The 16,274-nt window shown below is 41.5% G+C and overlaps 1 protein-coding gene across 1 annotated transcript; it reads left to right on the forward strand.

Moving 5' to 3' along the window:
• Positions 1–354: 354 nt before the first annotated feature.
• Positions 355–15,515, forward strand: LOC124804739. Its single transcript, XM_047265034.1, is given in 5 exon segments — positions 355–562; positions 7,183–7,350; positions 14,584–14,721; positions 14,815–14,960; positions 14,962–15,515. Coding segments are annotated over 5 exon segments (1,110 nt in total). The 5' UTR covers positions 355–453; the 3' UTR covers positions 15,511–15,515.
• Positions 15,516–16,274: the final 759 nt, after the last annotated feature.

A 16,274-nucleotide genomic window follows, 5' to 3' on the forward strand; every position in this document is an offset into this window, starting at 1 on the left:
CGTGAGGTAATGTCAGGTGAAAGTTTGTTGATGGTCTGTGTGAATTGCACCATTTTAAATGCAGTTTAGAACGTTCTAACGTGACGTGACGTGACGGCGAGTGTGAAGTGGTCGTTATGACGTAACATTTCAAAAAAGTCTGTTTACTAAATCCAAGCGAATAAATCGGTAATTACATGCAAGGGATTTGAAATACCAAATAAATACATTTACTTTTCTCATTCATTCTAAAAGCTTATGTTTTCATAAACGGCTACAGGCTTGCTAGCATCGACAATTCTAAATCGAATAAAACCAAGGATGTTAAATTCTTCATATTTCAACTCTGACATACGTCCCAATGTTGTCTTCTACTACTATGAAGTTCATTGGATTGTTGTTATTTTTGTAGGCGGTAATGTTTGTAGGCTGTTGACGTATGACAAAGGGTAATTAGGCACAATCATAAGTTACATGTTTAGTACTCCAGAAAAACTAGCGAAAAGAACTGGCAAAAAAGATGCTAATAGACAGGAATATTTAGGACAACTGGTGAACGAATTCCGAACCACCAAATCGAAAGGTATTGTATTTTCCTGCAAACTTAGCATATTGCCCCATTTTTGTTCATTGAAATGACTTTAACCAACACCAGTGACTTCAACATTGTGACTAGTAAAGTGTCTTCTCTAAATCATGTAGAAAATACGTTGAGAACTCTCACTAAAATGGTTAAAACATTTTTTTGAATCAAGTGTATTCCGTGTTCCATAAGTCTCATCATGAACTAGAGCATTCAAGTCACGTAGAACGAGTTGTGCTTTCTTAGGTGGAGGCAGGCACTGTGTTGAAGAATTTCCGATACACACAAAATGCATATATGCAAATACTTAACAACCAACAGGACTGGGAAAGCCAATAAGCCAGACATTGTTTTTGCTGACATGAAAAAGACTGACTCTGTTGTGTTGTACCTGTTAGAATCGTTCGGTTTAAGCATGGTCGAAGGGGGGTAGCTACCTGATGGATTGGGGTTGGCATTGTGGTCCACAGGATGCTGGAATTGCAGGCCAGTCAGTCCAAATGTCACTGGTCAGCAAAATGATGAAAATACTAATAGCTGTCTGTGTACATCTGCACAGTGTGGAACACAACACAATGGCTTAAAGAATCTAAGCAGTTTTAAGTTCTCAAACTTAAACATACATCATTAGTGGAACTTAACGTTCCGCACTGAAACCCGTACAATGCCAACTTTTTTCCTCCTGATGACACCATCATCAGGTAGACTGCACCAGAGTATGGATTGGCAATCAACACACACACATTAGGTCTTAAGAATTCATGTAGCTCCTTTGTTGCTTTCAGTGTGAGCCCTGTAGGTATCATTCCACTGTTGATAACATCAGCCTACTGGAGGGGACTATACAACAGGCTTTCCTGTACAACAATTAACATGGCAGTATTTGATGGCGTAATAATATCTTCCTCTTCCCCTCCTCTGTTGTTTTAGATACCCAGTTGGGCATGTGCTACTACATCATTTTATACAAAAGTATGTCCATCCAACATTTTAACTGTGACCCTAGTTTTACTATGTATTATGTATATAGTGAAGAGTCCTGTCAAGTGCTGTTTCTTTGTGGAAATTTTTAGTTCATTTTCCAGTCTTGCAGCAAGTCCAATCTTGCTGCAAATGACAATGAGAAGGCAGCAGGGATGTACACTAAAAACTGGTTTTAAGTGTGTGTTAGTTTTAATTGTTTCCTTCATACTTTGTCTTCCAAAATTATATTTGGGGGTCACCATTTTAGAGAATCGATGAGGTATGTAAGCCCCACTTTTGTGTAGAAGCTTGCTGTGCTGCAGACCCGGTATCGTAAGAGGACTACGTATACCTGCTGTTCTATAAAGCTTTGGTGCAGTCCCAGGTGAGTATTAGTGTTTTACACCAAGGGTGGAGTAAATCATCTAGAAGTTTTTATGTGGAAAAGAATGCACTCCAAATGTGATTTTAAACTTTGTTTCAAAATTGTGGTGTCCATAAAAAAATTCTATACATTTGAATCAATACAGGGAGACTAACTTGGCTGCTAAACCTTTTTCAACAAACATGTCTTTAGGATGCACTTACCAGATGTTTACAGTGAACCGTGCTGAGTTGTATGTGATTCTGAAGGCATTGGAGCAGATGATTTGAGACTAAGTGAAGATATTACACGTCCTCTCCAGTTCTTTATGCTTCAATGGGAGGATGATAGACAGTGGGTGAGGAGCAAAAAGCTGTTTATTGTGAAACCAACTGTCTGTGTCATACTTCCGTGTGGTCGTAGGGATGAAATGAAGGCTCATTCAACCTTCTCCTTACATGTGCCTTTTACCTCCAGTGGAGGAGCCCACTCATTTTTGGTGCCTGTGATTATAAATTTTGAGGAATCATATTTAGGACAATTTATATTCTAACAAGATAGCCACTATGAATTTATGGAAAGGATAGTTTCTACTTGCCAAGTAGTGGAGATGCCGAGTCATACATAACCACAACAAAAAGACTGTCGGAAAGTGAGCTGTTGGCCAACAGTGTGCGCGCGCGCACACACACACACACACACACACACACACTCACTCTCTCTCTCTCTCTCTCTCTCTCTCTCTCTCTCTCTCTCTCTCTCTCTCTCTAACGACTCACAAACACACACATCACCACAGCCTGGCAGATGGAGCCAGACTGCAAGCACACACACACACACACACACACACTCTCTCTCTCTCTCTCTCTCTCTCTCTCTCTCTCTCTAACGACTCACAAACACACACATCACCACAGCCTGGCAGATGGAGCCAGACTGCAAGCAGTGGCACATGATGGAGAGGCAGCTGGGTGGGGGTGTAGGTAGCTGGGAAAGAGAGGGGGAGGGATAGCAGGGTAGGGTTGGGGGCGGTAAAGTGCTGTTAGCGGGAGTGTGCAGGGACGAGGTGGAAAATAGAGCAGCCAAGTGCAGTTGGGAGGTTAGACGGAGGAGGGAGAGTAGCGGAAAATAAGTATAAAGACTGAGTATGTTGGTGGAATAGAGGACTGGGGCTAGATGGGCAAGGACAATGACTAACGAAGGCTGAGTCCAGGAGGGTTAGAGGAATGTAGGCTATATTGCGGGAGAGTTCCCACGTGCACAGTTCGGTGAATCTGGTATTGGTCGGAAGAATCCAGATGACACAGGCAGTGAAGCAGTCACTGAAATGGACATCATGTTGGGCTGCGTGCTCAGCAACAGGGTGATCCAGCAGTTACTTGGCCATTCATGTGGACAGACAGCATGCTGGTTGTCATGTCCACATAGAATGCAGCTCAGTGGTTGCAGCTTAGCTTGTAGATCACATGCCTAGTTTCACAGGTAGCCCTGCCTAAACTCGTAATTTGGTCCTCAAGTCAGCTTAGTTGGCCAATGTTTTTCTTTTTTTACATTTTTGAATGTTTTTTTTCCCACGATTTCTGCTGATTTTCTACCTTTTGTGTAATTATTATAAACTTCTTTGTGATTGACTTCATCATTTTGGCTATACATCAACTCGTGTTGGGCATTATGTCCATGCTGTAGACCACCCATAACCCAAAGCCTTAGGGTGACAAGGGTAGCACATGGTAATGTGGGTCCACAGGTTGCAAAGCAAAGAACAATTTATTAGTAAACAAACAAACAGTTCACAATTTTGACATAAAACAGAAAATAATATCGACTCATGGTAGAATGATCGTGTCTCACCGTAGACGATAGGGTCACCCACTGTTGTCGAGCTCTGTGTACTGGGTCAGTGTCCAGTCAATGTCCTTGATGGTTGTCCGGCATGATCAGGTGCAGGTTGGTCAGTCTCTTGGTTGGAGTCCTGGGCTGCAGTCGATTGCCACCCAGTCAGTGATCTGGGAGGGGCTGATGACTGATGTGGAAGATGCTACTGAAAGATGAGCCACAGGGAGTAGCCAGCATTGAGCCTTGAGCATGAGTGAGTGCTGTCAATTAGTGGTCATTCAGTATCTTAAGTAACCCAGCAGCAGGATTTGCATGCAGGGTCCTGTAACAAGAGGATGAAATGTAGTACCGTGTGCAGCTGCATGCACTGCTGGTGGGCGATACTGGTGCCTCTCTTGGAGTCCGCTGGAGTCTCTCACATGTACATAGATCGACGTGTTGCTGTTTTCATCTGGCATATACACAGCGCAGCATGTTGCTGTTGACATCTACCTTGGTTTGTAAGCACATGATGTACATGACCAGACTTGAAATTGCCGCGTCTCCCTGGCTTCGGTGGAGGACACCCTGGGGTATGGCAATCCACCAGCTGTGGATGTGTTGTGTGGTGGTATTTGGGCAGGTGAGTGGCCAGATAATACCTCCCCCCTTTAAACGAGATGGTGGAGCCATCACGTGGAGATGGGAGGAGAGGACAGGACAGTAGAGTGGAGAAGAGGCAATTGGCGGAAAGTGCAGTGCAAATGCCAAAAAGCGAAGAATTGGCATGAGCACGCAGGGAGCCCAAAGACTAGAGAAGAGATCTGTGGCACAGGAGCACGAGAGAGAAGTAGCTGTCGGAGACTGTGGTGTCCATGATGCACGAAGAAGAAATGGATTGGAAAGTGTGAGGAAAAGGCACTGAATTGGAACCTGTGAAGAAAAGGCAGTGAAGAAAGTGGAATACCTGTGCGTGAGGAAGACAAGTGCATGAATGAGGCGTGCAAGGAAAACAGAAGACATGCTCAAAAAGTTGACATTGGACTGGAGAAAAGGATCAGGAATTCCACGCAGAGAAATGTGGGTCTAGGCACTAGTAGGCAGACAGTAGTAAGTGCAGAAGGCTGTGAAGTGGATGCAGAAGCACCCAAAAGGATGCTATGGCAAGGCTGGTGCCCAGTGTAGCTTCATGGCGAGGGTGTAGCAGGTGCCCAACGTGGTACTATGTGAAGAGGACCAGCCATGGCTGTGGAATCGTGGTGTATGGACAGGACGACGGAAGCTGCATCAGGCTAGCGGTCAAAGGGAATAGCGATTGGGCAGTGGGTGAAGCCAGGTGTGGTGATGAGTGGGTAGGAAAGTCTGACAGATACCTTGTCACCAGCATACAGTGAAAATGCAAATGTGGAGCCACTCTTGAGAGGAGGGCTGACCCCAAACCAGCAAGACCAGTAGTAGTCAGGCCTTGTGGCAAAACTTCCAAGATTGGAGAACAGGAGGTGCAAGGAAGGCCACATGAGGCGACTATAATGAAAGATGTATGCAGCCAGCACCAGGCATATTCCCACATAAGGTGAAATGCGAACTGTGGAGGGTCCTGTTGGAGAAAGCAAGAGCATGAGATAGGTGTGGCACACACCCAGAAGGGAAGACGTGTGGTAGAGGAAGGAACATGCTGAGAATAGTCAAAGGATCAGTGACTAGCTGAAAGGAAGGCAGAACAAATGACGACATCTCAGGATGTGACATGCCTGCGTCAGCAGAATTGAAAGAGAGCAGAGTGACAAAGAGCGGGAATCCACAGAGTGGGTTGGTGCCAAAGGCGCAGAGATGATAGGAGGGGGTCTGATGGGAAGAAGGGCATCAAATGGATCAACAGTGTGTGAGCTGGTGGCATGCTAACCAGTGGTGAGGAGGGTGCCGGTAGTGCTGTAATCACAATGGGCACCAAAGCTGGTGGCAGGGGCACCAGCAGCACTGGAACCGGAGGAGATACCTGGGCAGACAGAGAGTGAAGTGATGTTGTGGTAGTAGGTGGCACAGGTTCCAAAGTAGGAGGCACAGAAACTGATGGACCCACTTCACAGGAACTGGTGGGGCCCATGCCGCAGAAGCCGATTCGTAGGTGGCTTCAGCTGGGGAAAGAGGCAGAGCCTGAAGAATCAAGAAAGTCAGAGAGGGTGGTGTAGCCAAAGGCTGTGTCAGAACTGGAGAGGGCAGCAGAGACTGAAGAAACGGCACTGGAGGTGGTGGTGCAACGAACAGAGAAGCCATAGGCAGCCAGGAGAGAAACAGTGGGAAGTGCAGAGACATGGAGGAGATAGTCCAGTGCAGCAGGGAAGATATTCCACAAATCCAAGGCAGTGACTAACTCTGTAGAAAGTGTAGTCCTGAATAGGGGTATGGCAGGACGGGCTAGGTGCCATTGAAGACATTCAGAGGTGCACAGTAAGTGCCGTGAATGATTAAGAAGCTGTGCTGTTTGGCCATTGTCACTGAACATTGCTGAGTCAACTGTACAGTGTTCTAGGTTAAACGGTACAACTGCTGTTGATTTCCAGTGAAGAGATGCATTCACTGTGGGGCTGAACAGTCCTCTTCATCATTCTTGCATCTTGGCTTTTATGAGGAGATAGGGATGGCATGTAAAAATGTTGGTCCATAGATTGCAATGAAAGGAATACTTTATTAGTAATCACATAAATGAACTGTTCATTGTTCTGACGTGAAACAGGAAATAATATCCACTTCTGGTAAAATGATTATGTCTCTCACTGTAGATAATAAAGTCTTTAATTTTTATCCAGATTAATGTGCTAGGTCAGTGTCCAGCTTGGCTAGTACCTTGGTTGGAGTCTTGGGCTGCACTGGATTGATGTCCTTTGGTGATCTGGGCGACACTGAAGACTGCTCTAGATGATGCTACTGACAGATAAGCCACAGGTAGCAGCTGGCACTGACCTGGAGCATAAGCGAGTGCTGTCGTCTAGCGCATGTGCAGTGTCTTAAGTATCTAGCAGAACGACATTCGGGCAGTGTTATGTGACATGCGGAGTTATGCCACATGGCGTGTGGATGAAATGTAGTGCCATATTCGCCATGCTGTATTTGTCTGCACGCACATCTGGCAGGTGATGCAGGTGTCTCTCATGGAGCCCACAGGAGTCTGGCATGTATTCAGAATGGTATGTTGCTGTTGTTTTTTGGCATGTACGCAGAGTGATTTTGTACAATGAGAATTGGAATTTCTGCATGTTTCTGGCTTTGGCCATGGATGTGCTCTGTAGTGACGATGGCCAGATACTACACAAATGATAACAACAATCAATTTTTTTAATATGATCTTTGATATCTCCAGCCAGCAATGAAGGAGTTAATGTGATATTTCTGCATATACTTAAAAAAAGTATCTCATGTGTTGCTTGATGCAGATTTGGTACATTTAAAGTATTGATTGTGTGGTTGCAATTTTTTCCAGAGGCTAAAGAGCAGGTGCTTGCTAATTTAGCAAATTTTGCATATGATCCAATAAATTATGAATACTTGCGCCACCTGAAAGTGATTGATCTTTTCCTTGATCAGCTTTCAGAAGCCAATAGCATCCTTTTGGAACTTGCTCTGGGAGGTCTTTGCAACTTAGCTTTAGGTGAGTAAATAAAAATGTTTTTTCTTGGTAATAATTAAGTGGAGTACCATGACTCACCAGTAAGATGAATTTTTATATATAGGATAGGTATGTGAAAAGTAGAGATGACATGTAGATGTACCTTCCTCTCTGCTCCAACAGATTCAAAGCCCAGATAACATTAGTGCTCTGTGTTTTTGTAAGCATCTCTCAGCTTTGTGTCATACAGAGAGAGGCCAGCCCTGCGGCCTATAGATTTTGATGAACTTGAGCTTGCTATTGGGAGCCACTCGAATAACTCCTGTGAAAGGTTTCTGGATCACTTTGTGTTAATTTCAAATAAATAAATCTCCTTGATCATGATGGAGAGTCATTGTTGGATCAAATGCAATAGGACATTAAAAATAAATAATTTATATATAGTAGGCCTGCAAACTAATAGTTTCTAAAAAGTTGAAGGGTTAGTGTTTTGATGCGCTGTTATTGATGTAACTGTGGTGGCAGTCGTGTGGTACAAGGACTACGTTCAAATCACAGTCAGCTTCCATTTGTGTGAGTAAGTCAGGTGGCGGCCCCTCTTACACAATGCTTTCATAAACATTGTACATGTCTGAATTAATTACCAATAGAAATGTCTTCATAAATGTAAACAAAGTTTGCTTTTCTTTGCATCCTGGGCTGGAAATATATGCCTGCAGGGAAATGGTTTGTATCCAGTGCGCTTGGTGCAGAAAAATTTTCAGTTTTCCTACTTTTGTTATGAAAACCAAAGAGTAGAAAATATTCCAAGAAATGTGATTCAAAGAAGCACTCACGGAAGTTGACTGTGATCTAGGGTGTCCATTCGTCCCGTTTTTCCCAGGACAGTCCCGATTTTTACCAAAATGTCCCGCTGTCCCGAAAATTTTTGTTATGATTCCGCTTGGCTAGAGTATTTTACACTGCTGGTTGTTTGACTTGCTATTAACTGCGCAATTATTTACGCTAGGAAGCATGTGATGACTTTCAGCATACTCCAAACATGTACCGAACTGTCAGAAATCGCAAGTAATTTTAAATGCACTATAGGTTACGAATAACAATGAAGATTCTTCTCTTCTAAATCGATCCACTGAAACTGTCGTTTCGGTCCAAAGATACTCTACACCACTGATACTTGCTCTCTGGCTTTCGTCACCACACTGTTAATGTTTTGCACTGTGCAATCACTGTTTCATTATGCCAAAATGAAAGTGTAATTTTAACAGCAATATAAAAAGCGAGTTTGCTTTTATCACTGGTAGTGGAGAAACTGTAGGATGTACGTTGTGCAGATTAAAATTTGCTATTGGTCATGGTGGAAGGTCTGACATTGTGATTCACATTAAGACAAAGAAACATCGCATGAGTAATCAAACAAAAAGAGCAAATAAATACGTGAGTGACTACTATGTAAACTTAAAATCAGTAACAGAAATGGATAAGCAGTTGGCAGCACAAGAAGTTACGTTTGCATACCATAGTGCAATAAATAACCATAGCTTTGTAAGTCAATGGACTGTACTACAGCAGTTGTTAAAAAAACTTTTCAATCCTAAATTCACATGTTGACACACAAAATGTAATGCAATCATTTCAAATGTTATTGCACTGTGTGCAGCTCAGCAGGTTTTAAATGAACTGAAAAGTGCTCGATTCATTTCTGTAATGATTGATACATCAAATCATCTGGATTTGAAGTTGGTTCCTCTCCTTATCAGGTATTTTTACCCTGAAAATGGCATCACGGTGAAAGTGCTCGAATTGGTTAATTCAGCTGGAGAAACTTCAGATTTACTTCAGAATTATGTGCTGGAGGTTTTAAAGAAATATGATCTTGAGGGAAAGGTGATTGCAGTTTCTGCAGACAACACCAATTTTGGTGGTAAGCAGAGGAAAGGAAAAAACAATTTCTTCTATAAACTGCAACAGAACACAGTGAATAATATAGTAGATGTTGGCTGTCAAGCACGTGGTGCACAATTCCTTACAAACTGGCTCAGATTGCCTACCCATCGACTGCCAATTAATTGTAAACAAAATCTACCAGCATTTCCACATATATACAGGTAGGGTTGAATCACTGAAGTCGTTCTGTAAGTTTACTGAAACTGAATTCAAAACTGTACCTGGGCTCAGCAAGACAAGGTTGCTATCTCTGCTACCAGCACTGGAAAGAATTGTAGAGATATTTCCTGCTTTGAAATCATATTTCATTTCCCTTGATAAGTGTCCTGTTGTTCTTAAACAATTCTTTGATAACCCTGTGTCTATTGTTCTTCTACATTTTCTTGTTAGCCAGCTAAAACCTTACTCCGCAACAATTAAATGTATTGAGAAACAAGAAATCACAATAGTGGAAGTTTATCAAGAAATAAACAAATTATTAGGCAAATTACAATGTAGAAAATCTGAAAGATTTCTCACATCCTTTGTACACGAGACTCTAAGAAAGCTGGAAGAAGAGGGTGAAATTACTGTAGAACAATTTCATATTTATGCTGACATCTTCTATGACTCTTGCATTGAGTATATTAGAGAATGATGATTACCAGTTCTCAAACCTTTTAAAGCATTTGACTGGGTTAATACTGAAAAGGAGCAGCTACAGTGGAAGGATATTCAGGACTGTTGTGTTTTTGTTAAAAGTATTGTACCAAATTTTCCTGTTGATGAAGACGAACTGTTCGATGAATTTTCATGTGCACAAAACTTCATAGAAAGTGAAGGAGGAGACAAAGAAAGTGTTAGTGCAACAAGGTGTAAAATATTTGCTTATTTCAAAAGTAAGAACATTAACTTGAAAAACATGATTCATTTGGTGGAGTTTTGTCTGGAAATTCCTGGGTCAAATGCTGCTGTGGAACGTGCGTTTTCGTTAGTGAACTCTTTGTGGTCAAAAAAAAGAATGAAAGTTGAAACAGTGAGGGCCTTGCTCATTGTCAAAACACACTTTAATGGTGTATCGTGTACTGACTTTTATGATACAATTTCAAACGAAAATGCACTTCTTGATAAAGTACATAAAAGTGAAAAGTACGGTGGTAGTGTGGCAAGATAATTGTAAAAAGTGATTTGGGATCATTTGAGTGCAGGTTGTAAAGGTAAATTTAGTCAATACAATATTTATGTCCCTTTTTCTTCCCCCCCCCCCCCCCCCCCTTTTCTTCGTTGTCCTAGGTTTTTCTCACATTTATTTCAAATGTCCCCTTTTTCAATGAAAAAGGAATGGACACCCTACTGTGATCTAACACGGGCTTTATACTGGCCACCTCAGTTAGCAGACTTTCCTCCTTAGTGTCTCTGGTTTCAGGTTCCGCTGGATAGGTCAGGAGTCCACTACACCCAGCAGTTGGCTACATGGGTAGCAGGGGCTGTGTGGCATGGACTGGGCGGTTTTTTAGGTTAGATGGCTTCGGGCAAGTGCCTCAAAGGGTGAGGGGCAAAGTCAGGACATGCGGGGACCAAGTGGCAATTGGTATTGTAATTGTAAACTGTCGAAGCTGTGTTGGTTAAGTACCGGAACTTCAAGCACTGATAGAAAGCACCGAAGCTGAAATCGTTATAGGTACGGAAAGCTGGCTGAAGCCAGAGATAAATTCTGCCGAAATATTTACAAAGGCACAGACGGTGTTTAGAAAGGATAGATTGCATGGAACTGGTGGTGGCGTGTTTGTCGCTGTTAGTGGTAGTTTATCCTGTAGTGAAATAGAAGTGGATACTTCCTGTGAATTATTATGGGTGGAGGCTATACTCAACAACCAAGCTAGGTTAATAATTGGCTCCTTTTACCGACCTCCTGACTCAGCAGCATTAGTGACAGAACAACTGAGAGAAAATCTGGAATACATTTCACATAAATTTCCTCAGCATGTTATAGTCTTAGGTGGAGATTTCAATTTACCAGATATAGACTGGGACACTCAGATGTTTAGGACGGGTGGTAGGGACAGAGAACCGACTCGTGTAGATAACATCTTGGACCTACTGATAACAAACAGACCCCAACTTTTGACTCTGTAAGTGCAGAACAGGGAATCAGTGATCATAAGGTCATTGCAGCATCCCTGAAAATGGAAGTAAATAGAAATACAAAAAAAGGGAGGAAGGTTTATCTGTTTAGCAAGAGTAATAGGAGGCAGATTTCAGACTACCTAACAGATCAAAACAAAATTTTCTGTTCCGACACTGACAATGTTGAGTGTTTATGGAAAAAGTTCAAGGCAATCGTAAAATGCGTTTTAGACAGGTACGTGCCAAGTAAAACTGTGAGGGACGGGAAAAACCCACCGTGGTTCAACAACAAAGTTAGGAAACTACTGCGAAAGCAAAGAGGACAAACAGAAGCTAAACAATGTCAAAGTTAGCGTAAGGAGGGCTATGCATGAAGCATTCAGTGAATTCGAAAGTAAAATTCTATGTACCAACTTGACAGAAAATCCTAGGAAGTTCTGGCCTTACGTTAAATCAGTAAGTGGCTCGAAACAGCATATCCAGACACTCTGGGTTGATGATGGCATTGAAACAGGGAAATACTTTTTCCAAAGCTGTTTCACAGAGGAAGACTGCACTGCAGTTCCTTCTCTAAATCCTCGCACGAACAAAAAAATGGCTGACATCGAAATAAGTGTCCAAGGAATAGAAAAGCAACTGAAAACACTCAACAGAGAAAAGTCCACTGGATCTGACGGGATACCAATTCGATTCTACACAGAGTACGCGAAAGAACTTGTCCCCCTTCTAACAGCCGTGTACCGCAAGTCTCTAGAGGAACGGAAGGTTCCAAATGATTGGAAAAGAGCACAGGTAGCCCCAGTTTTCAAGAAGGGTCGTCGAGCAGATGCATAAAACTATAGGCCTATATCTCTGACATCGATCTGTTGTAGAATTTTAGAACATGTTTTTTGCTCGCGTATCATGTCGTTTCTGGAAACCCAGAATCTACTCTGTAGGAATCAACATGGATTCCGGAAACAGCGATCGTGTGAGACCCAACTCACTTTATTTGTTCATGAGACCCAGAAAATATTAGATACAGGCAGCCAGGTAGATGCCATTTTCCTTGACTTCCAGAAGGCGTTTGATACAGTTCCGCACTGTCGCATGATAAACAAAGTAAGAGCCTACGGAATATCAGACCAACTGTGTGGCTGGATTGAAGAGTTTTTAGCAAACAGAACACAGCATGTTGTTCTCAATGGAGAGACGTCTACAGACGTTAAAGTAACCTCTGGGATACCTCAGGGGAGTGTTATGGGACCATTGCTTTTCACAATATATTTAAATGACCTATTAGATAGTGTCGGAAGTTCCATGTGGCTTTTCACGGATGATGCTGTAGTATACAGAGAAGTTGCAGCGAAATGCAGGAAGATCTGCAGCGGATAGGCACTTGGTGCAGGGAGTGGCAACTGACCCTTAACGTAGACAAATGTAATGTATTGCGAATACATAGAAAGAAGGATCCCTTATTGTATGATTATATGATAGCGGAACAAACACTGGTAGCAGTTACTTCTGTGAAATATCTGAGAGTATGCGTACGGAACGATTTGAAGTGGAATGATCATATAAAATTAATTGTTGGTAAGGCGGGGGCCAGGTTGAGATTCATTGGGAGAATCCTTAGAAAATGTAGCCCATCAACAAAGGAGGTGGCTTACAAAACACTCATTCGGCCTATACTTGAGTATTGCTGATCAGTGTGGGATCCGTACCAGGTCAGGTTGACAGAGGAGATAGAGAAGATCCAAAGAAGAGTGGCGCGTTTCATCACAGGGTTATTTGGTAAGCGTGATAACGTTACGGAGATGTTTAGCAAACTCAAGTGGCAGACTCTTCAAGAGAGGCGCTCTGCATCGCGGTGTAGCTTGCTGTCCAGGTTTCGAGAGGGTGCGTTTCTGGATGAGGTATCAAATATATTGCTTTCCCCTACTTATACCTCCCGAGGAGATCGCGAATATAAAATTAGAGAGATTCGAGCGTGCATGGAGGCTTTCCGGCAGTCATTCTTTCCGCAAGCCATACGCGACTGGAACAGAAAAGGGAGGTAATGACAGTGGCACATAAAGTGCCCTCCACCACACACTGTTGGGTGGCTTGTGGAGTTTAAATGTAGATGTAGATGCAGAACCAATGAAAATCACTGATTCTTCAATTTCTAGCAACTGGCCTCAACTTTATTAGAAATGGTAGTTTCGTACTGAACAGTAAACCCCCAAGTCCTTAAGAATCAAACTCCCATGTATAAAAAAGCTTCAAACATCTGATTGCTTTACAAATGATTTAATGTGTTAAATATTTGATTTAAGCATGTAAGCAAGAAAAAGTTTGAAATTATGCTTAAAGTTTGTTTGAAGTCACTGATTGGTCTCATTATGAAATGCTCGATGAATATAGTCTCGGCAATTTGCTCTCCATTTTTAGCCAAAGCTAGTTTTTCACACATCTCAATGTTTGTGATGTCATATCTCCTGAACTGTTTGTTGTACAATGATATAATGTTGCAGGTACATTCAGTGGTATATGTGGATACTGTCTGTGAACAGTTTTGTGAATATAGTTGGTAGTAATGAAGTAATAAATTAAAACATCATATCTGTTGCTAACTTTTTACTGCATGTACAGCTAAAATGTAGTAAGCAATAAACTTATCCTTTCATCATTTTGTGGGGGTTCAATGAGGAAAAAGTTTCATAAAGGTGTAACATTATGTGTAAAGTTTGTTGGAAGTTGCTAAATGCTATCTTTCTCAAATGCTGGATGAATCAAGTCTGGGTATTTGCATGCCATCAGTTAATGCTACCCCAAGACAAACACACAGCTTTGTAACTAGTAATTGTCTTATTGTAGGAACTTTTAACATAAGATTACACCTCTTAGTGAGTAGATTATGATAGCATTTTAAATTTTTAAATTTGGTCAATGATTACGCAGAATACTGAAATTCAAATTTTTTGCCCCTTTGAAGTTATTAGGCAGGCAACCTGCAACTACTATGGGTCCCTGGATAGTTGTTCAGCAATATAGTTAGCCCTAAAGCAGTATAATGAAGCTCCTTGAAATCGGTGAAGAACAGAGTCTGGCCTCTCTTAGCTAAACATGGCCAAAATATGTCCTCTATGATTATTTAAATTTGATCCAAAACTTCTGATCATCATACGTGTGTTCATATTGAGAAATTACTCATTATTATTAAAATTATCATTGCAATCACTTTGGTGTATAAATTTTTAGATGATGAGAATCGGGATTATATTTTGCATAATAATGGAGTCCATATCATCAGCTCCTGCCTGTCATCCCCCAGGGAGGAAACTGTCATAGCAGCCATAACAACTTTAATCTTCTTGGTAACACCAGAATCAAAACTAGGTAATGTATGATGATAGTGATTATGATGAGCTACTGTAATATACTTTATGCTGAAGGCAGTCAATATTTTTTATACTGTACTGTTCTTTTCAGTTGTAGCAACACCAGAAGTGGTTTCTTGCATATCACAGCTGTGCTCAAGTCCCAATCCAAGAATTACAAATTTAGCCAAAATATTTATTGAAGACTATGTCAGCGAGCGCAGTCAGCTAGAAGAAACAGTCGAAAATAGTCCGAGCAGTTGAAATCAAAAAAATTATGTGGGAGACATTTTTCGTTTGCAACAAAACTGTACTCAAGTACAGAAGTGTAGTGCACAAAATGCTTTTCAGTGATTTACTGAGAGAAACTCCTACACAACACAATTGTATGTATTCCAGTGAAGTGAAAAATATCGAAAAACTAAGTTCTGCAGGGAAGATGACAAAGCTGGAAGTAGGAAATGAAGCATCCGTGAGAAGAACCATAACAGTTGAAGATTTAGATAAATTTGGCAGTCTTATTGGGGATTACAACACAGTGCATAGTGGGGTGAGACCAATTGTCCATGGTGCATTTCTGAATGGCCTTGTTTCTGGTGTTATAGGGACAAAACTACCTGGTCCAGGGTCCATTGTAGTCCAAGAGCTTTTAAGGTTTCCTAATTCATGCCATGTAGGAGATACTGTAAATGTTACTGTTAGAATTACAGAAGTTAGAAAGCTTGTATCTTGCTCATTCTCGTGTGTCTGTGAATCTGACAACAAGGTAGTTATGGAAGGCACTGCAAAGCTAATAATAAAGAGTTAAAAGTAGTAAAATGTGTTTCTTTTAAGTAAAATATATAATGTAACCTTAAATCTATCGCTGAGTTTGTAAGAGGTTGCCCTGAATTTATGACAACTTATCATTTAGTTCTAGGTCTACTGAAATATATTTTGATTGCACATTCATTTACTGGAAATTACTTCAATTAAAATGATTTCAATCATCTTTCTTTTTAACTAGTTTATATAGGTTACTTAGAAGGGCACTTCGGCAATAGCTTCTTCATAGATGCAACGTACTGCCAACTTCCTTCTTAATGTTACGCAACAGATTTCTCAATATTTTTAGTAAATAAAAGAAAATAAATTGTTTGTAACAGTATGCATATTACATCATGCATTTTAATCACATATTCCCTGTTTATAAGAAAAATATTTTAAAATGGCAGTAATAGACATCATCCAGAATGTACAGTTCATTTTGCGATGAACCCCCAGGGGGTCCACAATTCTTTTGTGGATACAAGCATGGCGAGGATGGGACCCCGAGCTAGTGCAGCTCTCTTTCCTTTCTGGGCTGCATACCTTCCCTTTCCACATCCCTCCCTGTTCCTGATCCTGCCCCTTCCCTTCCCCTTATCCCTCTCTTTGGGAGTATGTTTTGTGCCTACAGTTGCAGACAGATGCTTGTGACTCTAAGACATGGTTACTCTTCTTTTCTCTCTATACTGGTAATTCTCTGTCCTCACTTTGTCCTTCTCTTTTTCCTTGATTCTTCTCTTTACCTTCTTCTCCACTGTGGTATTT

This window comes from Schistocerca piceifrons, chromosome 7 (genome assembly GCF_021461385.2).
Source record: "Schistocerca piceifrons isolate TAMUIC-IGC-003096 chromosome 7, iqSchPice1.1, whole genome shotgun sequence".
Taxonomy (NCBI): Eukaryota; Metazoa; Arthropoda; class Insecta; order Orthoptera; family Acrididae; genus Schistocerca; species Schistocerca piceifrons.